The following is a 12,912-nucleotide window of genomic DNA, read 5'->3' as shown; positions in this document are numbered from 1 at the left end:
ATCACACATGTAAATAGCATCATCAACCCCTATTTTAGTCCTCTGTTTTGATCTGTGAGTTGCGCATAGACCAAAGGTGCTATTAAAGACTCAGTATATGAAATAGGCAGCATTATATGAACAAAATTTATTCAACAAGAAAACAGACCTTTAACATGAATTTAACAAGCCTGAGAAATTATAAACTCTCATATGCTGTGGATTCGTGCAGTGATAATAAACAAAAAAGGAAAGTAAGAGGTTTCTTTAAGCTAGCCAAACTGCTAATGGTTTTGTTATAAGCTGTCTGCTGTTGAAATGACCTCTGAAAAGTCTGAAGACACTTGTACTAGGAAAAATTAAATGGTCAGAGTGGCAAAGGAGTTGCACTATGGAAGTGCATTTAGAACAATATTCTACCTTCGTATTTCTGGAAAATATCATAATGGAATAGACTTTTGTTTAACTTTTTTATGGCTTTACAGAAAGAGAATTTAGCATGAATCTTGGAAACTAGTTTTTACTAAAGCAGTGCACACTGCATTAGATAATTTAAGTACAGCAAAAGCTTAAAATTTTCCAATGAGAAATACTGACTTTTTACAAAAAAGAATATAAGTAACTGAGTTGGTTTTTTGTGCTTCTTTTAATTAATCCTTAGAGGTTCTTTGTTCAAAATACTGTGTCTAAAATTTCCATTGTAAAATATGGGGTGACGATGTTGCTGTCATCTGATTGCATCATGCTGTACTTCGAAATACACAAATGTAGAGAGGAGACTTCAGCTTCTGCACACCTCCGAGTGCTCACCAGGGCTTTTTTTCTTGAATCTTACTGTGGCATAACAACACCTACTTCACCCATTGTATTAATATACACTGGACATTGAGTCTAATTATTTTTATGTAATCCTCTAAAGAAGGGAGTGATTCGTGCTCACTGCAAAAAAAGCAGTTGCATTTCATAGAAATGAATATGTGTGATTTATTGTTGTATTTGTGTTTTTATTGCGTATTAGGTCTAAATTTAGCCTGCAGGTTGCTGAGCATGTTAGTTTCTTTGAGATGGTTGCTATAGCAATAACAGCAAATTCCTTTAATCTTAGTGTAGTTAAAGTATTTAGTTACCGTTGGCCGTCACAGTGCAGCTGAGATGAGAAATATCATTCACACGTGTACTTTTGTACCCTTCTGAGGTTGTAGAAATTGCAATTTTATCCCTTTTTAAAGCATAATATTTGCGGGTTTAATATTTCATACCACTTTCTGCTGGATTGATATTTTTTCTACTTACGAAATACTTGCATTTCATTCCTTCAGGAAGAGAGATAGAGTGGACAGTCCTTTCCCACGCAGGTAGTACCTGAAACATAGCAGAAATTACTTCTGGTCAGAATTAAGATGGTAGAGTAATGTTCAGTATCACTTAGAAATATTTTAGCAGCTAGTTCTCATATTTTAATGTGAAATTAATCCATATATAACCTTGAGAACACCAACTGAAATGTTTAATTTATTTAAACCAAGTTTAATCAGTTTGTTATTTGGGGTTTTCTTTTTATTTTACATGTCTCAAGTCCCAAAACAAATCCATGCTGGACAATGCCATTTATATCTTGGATAAACTCAACATTGTCTGGTGAAGTTCTCAGTTAAATCTAGGAGCATGGTCAATAGTAAGTTATAAAGCAGCTCCTTGTGATTCTGGTATACTGCCAAGCTCATGTTTCTTGCTCCTCAGGGTAAATTTTTACTTGCTTGGGTTTTTTTCCTCTTATCTAGCTGGTCTCTGGAGAACCTGTGGTGTGGATTTTTTTTGCTTTGCTTGACTTTTTAATTTATACTGCCTGTTTGTTATAGTTGGGCATTTCCAGGTGTTCATGAATTAGAGCATCTGGTTAAAATGGGACATGGAGAGGTACATACAAAAGTGTCTTGAGATAAAGAAAAATCTTATCGTATTAAAAAGGGAAAAATACTATTATTTTGTAAGTTGCAACAAAGGAAGTATAGCTATATAGAAGCTGTTTCAGATCTTTTTGAGAACTAAGGTTTTTTTAAATGTAATTCCTTTGTTGTACCATTAGTACAGATGGCATGCTTATACTTATGCTGCATTTTAAATCTGAATTGTGTTTTGGTTTTATTATTCAGAAAAAAAAGTCCCCTTTAACTGACTTCAATTGGATCACAACCTAATATTTTTAATAAAGACTATTTTTTTTTTCCTGCACTTTCTGCCTGCAGTCTTAAGTCATGATTTATGCAGAAGGGTCTGGCCCATCAGCTGAGAGTCCAGACAATAGCCCTTAGTGGTTGCCTATATATTTAGTTATTATTTTTTGTGTAAATTGAGAGGAAAATGCTGGAACAGGGTGGGAGACTCGATGTCGCTTTCTCTGCAGACTTTTGGTGAACTGTGGTTGTTTTCTTGTTTGTTCAACATAAAAGATTTGGTTCAGGTCTAATTCCTCAAAATGTCAAACCAGCCAAATAAATACATCTGTTGTCCTCCAACCAGTAGTATGCAGAGAAAGAGAATAAAAATGATTGTAGGAAAGGTCTTAAAAGGAAATTGAAACTATTTAGTTTAGTGAACTAGAATAACTCTTCAAATATATGCAGACAAGATGTCTGCAAAGTATGCCTGGTACTATTTCTGTGGGTGTGCAAGGCTGTACGTGCGCTGGTCCAGTTAAAAGACTGGGGCCTAAACAAGAAATCTTATTTTGCAATTACAAATCTATAATGGCGAGTACACAGTAAGAGTGGGTTTGAGCGTGTTGTTGGTATGTTCTCAGCTCTGTTTCACCTCACATGGGTGTTGGATAAGGGATTGGGTTTTATTGTATGGGGCCATGAAACACTATTTTCAAAGATTTTCATAGACGAATTCAGCACAGGACATAACAAAAATCAGTGATGGTTTTACTTGATTTGCAGTGAAATAGCACTGAATACTACCTACTGTGTACCTTTAAATCATAAATGACCTTGGTTTTCTTTTACTCTATTTTTGCTCCTGAGCATGACACTGACAAGGAGTTTTTAATCCATCAGACAGTTTATAGACCCTTTCCTAGGCACAAGAAGTAAAAAGCATCTGACTAGAAGGGAATACATGGGGCAAGTTCCTTGCTGGCTATAATTTTGTTGTCAGTTCAAGTATTGTGGTAATATAATTGATGTGACAGGACTGGGCTTTAGACTCAGTCCCTTAGCTTGTGCTCACTTTCAGTTTGAGTCTCTCTCTGTCATTCATTTTGATTGGATAAGATTTAGGTGACAAACATATGCATACCTTTGAAGCTTAGAGTAAGCGTACATAAAAATTCAATGTTATATGATGATATCATGTATATAAAACTTACAGCTCCATAGAAAAGGTAATAATTGGTGTCACCTTACAGTACAGGGTAGTGTAGTGTGCTGATAACATAGCCAGCAGGAGGCTCTTTTTATTAATATTATAATTAAATGATTTTCTGGATAAAGGCCAAAAACAGATGAGAGTTGATTGTGTCTTGTCCACTGTTGGTTGGCACTATTAGTTGCATTTTCTAAAAAGAATTGACTTGACATCTTGTTTTTACAGGTTGTTATTGATGCCTTCAGATTGATCAATGCTAATATGATGGTCTTGGGACATGAACCAAGACAAACAACTTCAAATCTGGGTCACTTAAACAAGCCATCTATCCAGGTAAACCCAGTGTTGATAGTCCTGTAAATTGCAGGATTTATTCAGCAATTTTGGAGAAAGGTACCTAAAAACAGTAATCTACAAATTGTTTGTTGTTCTTTCTATAGCATTTTTCTGCATGCATTTATAATTGATGTGATTCATCAATGGAGTTATATACGTGGAGGTTTTAAAATTGAGCCCTAAATTAGCTATCTAAGTGTGAATGCATGTATAAGTATATACTGCAAAGGTTGAAGTACAGATTTATGGAAATACAAACTTTTAAAAGTGACAATTGATGTCATACCATATGATGCAAGGTACTGTTTTCAGTACTGCAATTTAAAAATTGATGCTTATTAACATCTAAAGAGAAATTATTCTAAAGCAAGTTATGGAAAAAGTTCCCTCTTCATTAATAATCTTCTCTTTCTACTGTGTGCTTACATAGGTTCTTTGTTAACATGTAATCTAGATTTAACCTTTTATTGTGTTTTAAATAATGTCTGATTTTTGTATAATGCAGTAATTTGCTGAAAAAATGGTGGAGTGAGACTGAATGGATAAATTGGATGCTTGATTGGCTTCAAGTGTAATGTTTCTTCTGAGTGTGTTGCCTTGTATTTCTTTGCAAGCATTTCTGAAACCTAAATATTCAAAGTTTGATTTCTGAACTTGACTGTTTCACTAGAAAGATAAAAATGTTGGTCTTCAATGAAGGAAACTTTTATTTTGAGAAATAGCTTCTATCCTGAAAAAAAGTATCCTCTGGAGTGATTCATGCTTTTATCTGTCTCATTTTTCTGCCTCAATGTTTTTTCCTTTTTTCTCTCCAGAAAACTTTTTTCCCTTGCTGTCCTAAAAGCGTCTGTACTTGCAACCATGAAGCCTAAATCCTACTCTTTTGATCTGTAACTTGACTAATAAAAGTAATATTGACTAGATAAATATCCTAGAAAAAGACTGTACACTATTCATAGTAGAACTAAAATAAGGGCTAAACCTCTGCTGTAAAAGAGCTGTCCTTTTGGGAGTTACTAGATCACCATATCCCTATCTTTCAAAAGATCAGTTGCTTTTTATTACTTATGCCTTGAAACCCTTTATTATTTATAAAAAAGCTAGCAAAAAAAAAAATCAGACAACTAAAGACTATCTGCTTCAGAAGGTGGTTGTGTTTTTGTTTTGAGTTTTGAATTGGTAGAAACTGCAAACTATGAGTATGAAATAAGCAGCTAATACTCTTGATTGGATTAGGCAAGTCCATGCTTGCATGTCTCAGGGCATTTCTAACTGGCCTTTTCTGGACTGTGTGTAATGACCAGCCTTGTAAGCCCCTGTAGTATTGTTCAACTTCATTATTTTAAGATCATGGTCAGTGCAGACCATGGGAGTTTTGGGTTTCTGTTGTTAGAGTAGATATTTTTTGTTTGTGTTGTTTTTCTGCAAGTTGGCAGGGAGCTGTTGCAAATGTCACTGTTAAGCTAAAAATCACAGTTTAAAATTACATTCTGCTCTTAAAACTGCATGGGTTCTTGCAGTGTTGTTTTGCTTTTATTCTAAGGTCATGAATAAAATTCTGACCCAGTTGAGGTCAGCAGCAAACTTAATGTTGATTTCAGCTGGGATAGAAGCAGGGGTTTTAAGACATTCCTTAAAATCTCAGGACTAAGAATAGTACGTGGCTTGACTTCATTCCTTTTTTTGTGGTTTTTCTTCTGTTCCTTTATCAACAGCTTTTTTACTTGCTCTTTGCATCTAATTTGTAAGGCTTGCTGGAATTATAGTTTCCATTTGAAACAAAACACACGAAGAAAGGGCTTTGCTTTGAAGTGTATGTTATGGACGTAAGCAAAATAGAAGATACATGCATATACGTGTCACTGAACCTAATCTCAGTTCATCATGTTGTGACATACAAGTTTAAGGACAAATCTGCAAAGGGAATAATTATAATGAGAAAGGCTTTTTTTCATTTAAAGTTAAAGAAAATTAGCTTTAATATCCAAGTTTAATTTGATGCACATGGTCTAACCAATGCCTGATGTGTTTAATCCATCCGTCAGTTACTCTGTCTTTGTACAGTAGTCTAGCGAATGAACTGGGGAATTTTGGAAGTTGTTGTAAATAAATAGATAGCCAACACTCTTTTGTTTTTAACAAGAGCCTTACACTTTAATAGAAGTGATAACCGAATTTATTGAGAGAGGAAGGATTTAAGAGAAATATGTTTGTGCATATGTATTGGTCAAATGTTTGCAGGCAGTTACCACTTTCTCCTGTGATAGTTGTTGCTGTGTGAAAAAAATCAGTGGTTTAGAAACAAAGTATGACTGTCAGTTAACAAACACTGAAAGAGAAATAAGAACAGGTATATTTAGTTGATACCTACTTACAGTCTCTATGTATTTGTTCTTTTGTGGTTTTTCTTTTATTTCAGTGATGTTTGAAGATGGCTGTATTTAAATGAACTCATCCCTTTTAGTATTTCTTCATTTCAGTTGGGGGTAATTTTTATGCAAACTTTTCCCTGAATTTTACAGGCTCTAATTCATGGACTAAACAGACATTACTATTCCATCACCATCAACTACAGGAAGAATGAACTAGAACAGAAGGTAATTGTTTTAGCTTTTATTCAGAGGACAATGGACAGTATACAAGGTATTCTTGTGGCAAGGTTCTGATTTCAACTGCTGATACATTCAGTAGTTGCTTTGACTCTCCTGGAAGTAAATGGCTTTTCTTCCAGAAAGCACTTTGGTGTGTAGTCGTGATGATGAAACCCAAATCACATTCTAATAGTCATATAAACAGTTTGACAACATTATTGTCCACATATTGTATGGAAAGACCTCATGCTAAGTTCTCGGCACTTAGCAGGTTTGTGCAAAATTTAGTTTTCAGTGATGAAGCTGAAAGACATACTAGGTGCCTTAGGTTTACACAGGCTGGAATTCCTGAGACTAGAAGACCATCTTTTCCAAAACTGAATTGTATAACCAAGGAATCTCGGGTTTTTCTTGGCTATAATCACTTTGACAGAAGGTGCTTCCAGTTGGTATGAATGGAGGTCCATGAGACTTCACTGAACATCGGGACGTAGTGGTGTCCTGCTTAACTTCGTGCATTTACAGAAAAAATATTGTTCAGTTACTGACAACAAATATTGTCAGTTATTTTGTATCAAACTTCCTCAGTTACAAGTAAAATCTAGCTTGATAGTCTCCGCAAGGAAAATAAACAAAGAAGGAAAAAAGCTTATTTATCATCTGCAGAAGTTAATTCTTGAAAGGCCAGATTCTGTCCTCAGTTATGTTCATGGCCTTGTTAGGGTTATAAATTGATCTCGGAGTTTATGATGCAATGGTCAGAACAGTTTTCTCACTTAATTTTGACTTTTAGAGGGCTAGAAGTAATAAAAAACCCCAATTTTGAATAATGGAAGAATATGCATGAAAATCAGGGAGTTGAAAAGAATTTGTGAAATGTGTGACCCTTTTTAGGACAGTATCAGACTTTCAAAACCTCACTGTTACTGGGAAGAGTAACTGATTCAACAAAACTACCTCTCTCAGGAAATGTTCGTGAAGCTTCCAGAGGTTCTTGTTTTCATTCAAATACATCAGTGTAGCCAGTCCTGCCTTTTCTGAAGTTCCAAGTGTCTATTTTCTTTAACAGCTTTATGTATGTAAGTTACTACCTTTGCAAGTAGGAGAATAATCTTGACTGAGTTAGGGAAACTTTAATCTGCGAGGTAGCAACTATCTCCACACATCTCTCATATGGCAGGTCCATACATATCTCTAAGCCCCCTCGTGTGGTGGTGGTGATCTGTTATCTCCATCTGTAGTAAGAGTACATGCTTCATGTATTAGACGAGGAGCCCATCGCACCAAGCCGTAATTTAAAAATCCAGATAGCCTAGTTAAACTGTCCATATGCAGTTTGCCTGAAACTCCTTCTGTCAGTAACTAAGATCTTGCTAATGCAAATTATGACACAAACTTTCCACTCCGTATCTTCCAAAGCCAGGTTTCTTTGGAAGCTGTACATAGGATGAAAACAGGCACGTTTATTCAGGTGATAGCAGTTACAGGGCTTATGGTTTCTCAAAGATGTCTGTAGTAAATGTTCACAAGTTGAAGGCAAGCTGAAACTGCTGAAAGGCTCCTCCCTACAGTCCTCAAGTGTACAGAAGATCCATAAAATATGCTTTCTTTGTTCGTGAAAATCAGGAAATTTTTTGTAGCTACCCCTTCACTCTTTCAAGAATGACATCAGAGTGTCAAGTAAAACATTTCTAATAGTCCCCATGTTGATCACCATCAAAACTCTGCATCACTGTAGCATGTTGGTTTTGGAGCTGTTTACTTTGTAGGAGGACAAACACAAGTTGTGCTTTGGTTGCTTTTGAAGTTCACTTCATCTCAACTGTGCATCTGCTTGCATATAGTGCAGAATAATCAGTGAAGCCTGAATAACTACTTCATACATTTAATCCAAGCATGAAAATATTTTTCAAGTTCGTCAGTGGCCAAAAGTTTTAACCATTCCTTATTTGGCAGCTAAAATATTCACGTTTCTGTTAGCTCTCCTACAGTGCAATTGTGCATTCTCCACCTACAGCAAAAATAAAACATTACAGAGTAAAAACATAAGTATTCCTGTCAAAGTAAATGTGACTCTGGTTTCCATGCCTCATTTTCTTATTTAGGGTTCAAGAAGTTTGATCTGGAAAAACTTAAAATCTTTCATCTGCTCTAGCAGAATAGTTGATTATTGTATTTCCTGTATTTAAACATTGTAAGATCGATAATTTATTACATTCTTACTATTATAAATAGCTTTTCTGACAGAGATCTTCATAGTATTACGAATGTATTTTACAATAGATGCTTTAAAGTGGTTTTGTTTTGCAGATGTTGCTAAATTTGCATAAGAAGAGTTGGATGGAAGGTTTGACACTTCAGGACTACAGTGAACATTGCAAACTCAATGAAACAGTAGTGAAGGAGATGTTAGAATTAGCTAAGAATTATAACAAGGTATTCATATCTCATAATGACAGTATAACTGTAGCTGTGTTTATGAAGGGGAAGAAATTTATTACTTAATTTCAGAAGTAAGAAGTTGATTATCACAAACTTTATTCAGAATGACTTGTAAAGGACTAGACTAAAAGAACAGAACAATTGTTGCAGGAACTCTTTTGGACCTCGGTGGTTATTTGATTGTATAATCTGTTTTCAGCAAAGAGTTTCTTGGGATTTGGTTAAATTAGGCACAAGTGTGGCTTTAATAGCCTTGTGGAGACTGTGTTTCTTACTAATCAACTATGTAACATTTCTGTGTGAAGTTGCCTATTAGCTCTTCAGGCTTTGCCACCTGACTTTTTGCCCTAAACTAGCAAAGTGTGTAATTACTTGTTTTGCTTTGAAATGTGAGTAATACCATCAATTTTGTATTTTTACTTAGAAGGGAATGTAAGATTCCTGTAGATCAAAATAAGCAGTTGATTGTATTCTTCATTCCTTTCAGTCAAGGACTGCTTGACCAGTATAGCAGAATAAAGGTTATATATCTGCATCATTCCAGAAGATAGATAGTATTTAGAACACGTTCTAGAGCCCAGTTCAGTGTTCTCTTTAGATAAAGACATTATTATTGGTGTTGTAAGAAAGAGGAATCACAGTTATTTGTACTGTTTTAATACTGGCACTTACACTTTGAAATATTTTTTTAATAAATACTAGATCTCAGCAAGCACTCTGAGTAGTAAGCATGTCAGTTATTCTTGATGAGTGCTATTTTTTAACTACTTAGAAGTCCTTCAAAACAAAATTCGATATTACATTCACTAGTTGAGTTAGTGGATTTACTTTGTAAAGACACTGTGTTTGAAGGCAACAGAACAGTACAAAAATGTGTTAAAATAAGTGACTTTAAGCAGTATAAAAATTTGAGATCAAACCTCCAGTAGCTGAAACAGTTTAGGTAACATTATTTTTGGTTCTGCTTTATTAGTTTAGCTGTCTTCAACTATCTGTAACTGTTGATACTGCTTGTTTAAGATTTAGGCTTAAAAACAGTTTTGTGACTATCTGACAATAAAACCATTCATTAATATTTGCCTTGATCTTTTGCACTAACACTTAGTAATTAAAACCACGTCTGCTGAAAAGATGAAATACCTTTACTTTTGACTTTCTGAAATGTGTTGCCGTTAGATTTTTTTTTTAATTGTTTTTAGAAAGAGAATTATATTTTGAGAATGTTGTAGCTTGGGGAAAAAGTAAATGAAATCTGAAACACTGACCTTTTCTGTGTTTCTTTCACAGGCTGTTGAAGAAGAAGATAAGATGACACCTGAACAGCTGGCAATAAAAAATGTTGGCAAGCAGGTGAGGTGTGATGAATTGGAGTGAGGTGAAATGATATGCTTCGTTCATTCTAAATATTAAGTTTTACATGTGCGTAGGTGATTTTAGTTCTATGTGCAAGATATTGTCAATGCTCCAAATAATTAATTTATTTTTGTTGGAAGTGGTTGTGTAAGAAGCAAGGATTTTGACTTTAGGCAATTGGCAGAATATCTGCAAGTCCTGTCCTACATGCATTTGTATTACATGCTGAGGAGCAGTGTTGAGATTTGGTAGTTTTTCCTTTTTTTCTTTTTTTTTAACTCCTTTCCAAGAAGAGGCATAAAGATATCCAAGTCTGTGTCAGAGAGGCAGGCCAAAACTATGGAGACTTTTAAAACATAGTAATAATTGAAAACAGGTGGGAGGGTTGTTTATACATTATCATGGCTAAAGAGACAGCTCACCCCCATCCTCAGTTCATGAACACACCGTCAGTGCTTAGCTCCAGTACACATGTATGCATGTAAACTGAATTGCTTTATATTGCTGTTGAAGGAAAATTGTTTAGGACCATAGCTGAAACTGAAAATACGCGCTCAATTCATTCTATCCCTTTGCAATGTCAGGATAAATTGTCTGTATAGAAAGACTTGACAGAAAACTATTTCTACATTTGATTTCAACATAGAAGTTGAGAAAGTGTGCTTTGGTTAGGGAAAAGGAGAGGAAAACAAGTTTGTAAGAGGTTGCGTTCAAATTCAGGAAGAGCAATGTAAATAAGAAATAGCTTTTAAAATAGCCAGTGTGTCCTTAAAGAACCAGAATTTATTGTATTGCTAGTAGCAGTAGAAGGATTTAAAGGATTCTGGATTGCTCTTATGTGTCAGCTTCTAGCAGCTATGTCATAACACATCTGCACTATTGTTCAGTCACTCGTGTGTTTCTGTAGCGTTCAGAACAATGGAGTTTATGCACACCTACAGGTACGTAAATGTATACATAAAATAAAACTTGTAAGAAGGGTTGTATTTTAAGGGTTATGATGTAATCTCAAACAGAACTTGAGCTTCACTAGTTGTTTAGATTGTTACACATACATGAAGAAAATCTATTTTGATACAGTTCTTTAAAAATAAAATAATTTTTTTCCTGATAAAATTAAGTTTTCTTTAAAATTAACCACAAAGTGGTTCAGTTAAGTAATTTTGACTGTTTTCTTCATGCAACTTACTTAAAAAGCTTTGTAAACAAACAGCTGCTCCCAATAGGGATATTATGTTATTAGGCTGCATAATTTGCTCAGAACAGGGAGAATATTGAACAGCTATATGATCTTCGAAAATTAGTTATTTAAGAAGGACAGCTCACACAGATTTTTCTAGTACACTTTTCTGTAAACTTCGATGGGTTCAGTAGATTTTGACAACAGTTCTCTTTTTAAAAAAATTAAAATTCCCACACATTATTGTCTTCCATATTTTAATTTCTTTACACACGAGAATGCTACAATAATACTACAGTAAAGTTTAGGGACACCTTTTAAATGTGCCTGATAGTTTTGCAATGTTTGGAGATAGATTACATAATCTCAATTCTGAAACTGAAGAAGTGCATGAGTATGGCTTTCAACCAGAAATAATCTTATTGTTCTATACAAATGCCCACAAATGCCCACATCAATTGAGTAATAGTGTGTGGGGATGTGTATTTTCAGAAAACTGCTCAGGCGTAGCATTCAATTTTTCAGAACATTTGAACATATCATTGTGCATTTTTTTCTCTTTTTCATGGGTATAAATATGCTAATTTTCTTGCAGTCAGCATAACTATTCAAAGTCTGTGTTAGATCATGCTTGAGTCTTTACAGGATTAGAACACAGATTTGTACAAAGATCTGAAAACAAATTGCAATTTACCAGAACTAGGATTAAAATATTGGCCTTAGTGAGATGCATAGTAAATTCCACATACTGTGCGTTGTCCTTAAAACTCACAGCTGTCATGGTTACTTTTCAGATGCTGGATAGAAATTTACTTCCTAAACTTATCTGAGTGATAGTATGGACTAATAAAATCTTGTTCATTGAAATGCACTCATTTGCCAGGTCTTAAAAGAATGGAAAATCTAGGAGCATTACTGGCCTGTGTTCCTTAACTCACAGTCATCTTAAATAGACGTGATATAAATGAAATCCTTCAGAGATGTGTTTCGGTCATTTCTTTCATGGCATCCTTTGTATTTCAGGATCCCAAACGTCATTTAGAAGAGCATGTGGATGTGCTGATGACCTCAAACATTGTCCAGTGTTTAGCTGCTATGTTGGATACAGTTGTATTTAAATAACCGATTTACTGTTTGTGATACTTTCTGTGTATATTTGTTTATTGTTTCTCATACTCACAAAACGGAGACTGTTGAGGCTATATTTGATTAAACAGAGACATCTGATTTCATTTGCAATGTAAGTGCAGCACTATAACACCTTTCAGTCTCTAATTGTGCAGTTGCTTCAGTTTCTTTATGTCAGGGTCTTTACGGATTCCAAACCATTGAAGAACACAATGTGGGCAAAAATGTATTACATTTTCATTTAATATTTGGGGGAAAAATCAGTAGTACATATATATTTTGATTGTTGCAACATAATAAAAATACATTTACAAACCTGTCTTAAGTTCTGGAAGGCCTTTTTTGAGAAAGGACAGCGGGAATTAACAGTGCAGAGAAAGTATTGGTAAAGATTTATTTCTACCCACTCTAAAACTACTGAGATAGTAATTGCTAGGCCAGCAAAAATTCTCTAATAGTGTTTGGCTTCCATTGATTACCAGGTATTCTCACTGAGATTAAAAAAAAAAAAAAAAAAAAGTATAATGGAATTCT

At 34.6% G+C, this 12,912-nt stretch overlaps 1 protein-coding gene across 1 annotated transcript in view; it reads left to right on the top strand.

Annotated features, from left to right (window-relative positions):
• PSMD14 (proteasome (prosome, macropain) 26S subunit, non-ATPase, 14) overlaps positions 1-12,697 on the top strand; it is a 43,956-nt gene extending 31,259 nt beyond the window's left edge. The window contains exons 8-12 of the mRNA XM_010080812.1: positions 3,574-3,681; positions 6,207-6,281; positions 8,586-8,711; positions 10,005-10,067; positions 12,274-12,697. Of these exons, the coding sequence (XP_010079114.1) occupies positions 3,574-3,681; positions 6,207-6,281; positions 8,586-8,711; positions 10,005-10,067; positions 12,274-12,372 (471 nt within the window). The 3' untranslated portion in view covers positions 12,373-12,697. The remainder of the gene's footprint in view (positions 1-3,573; positions 3,682-6,206; positions 6,282-8,585; positions 8,712-10,004; positions 10,068-12,273) is intronic.
• Positions 12,698-12,912: the final 215 nt, after the last annotated feature.

The sequence above is a fragment of the Pterocles gutturalis genome, unplaced genomic scaffold, assembly GCF_000699245.1.
Source record: "Pterocles gutturalis isolate BGI_N339 unplaced genomic scaffold, ASM69924v1 scaffold41084, whole genome shotgun sequence".
NCBI classification, from domain to species: domain Eukaryota; kingdom Metazoa; phylum Chordata; class Aves; order Pterocliformes; family Pteroclidae; genus Pterocles; species Pterocles gutturalis.
Note: the sequence above shows the minus strand (reverse complement) of the source record. Positions and strands in the feature narration are given on the sequence as shown.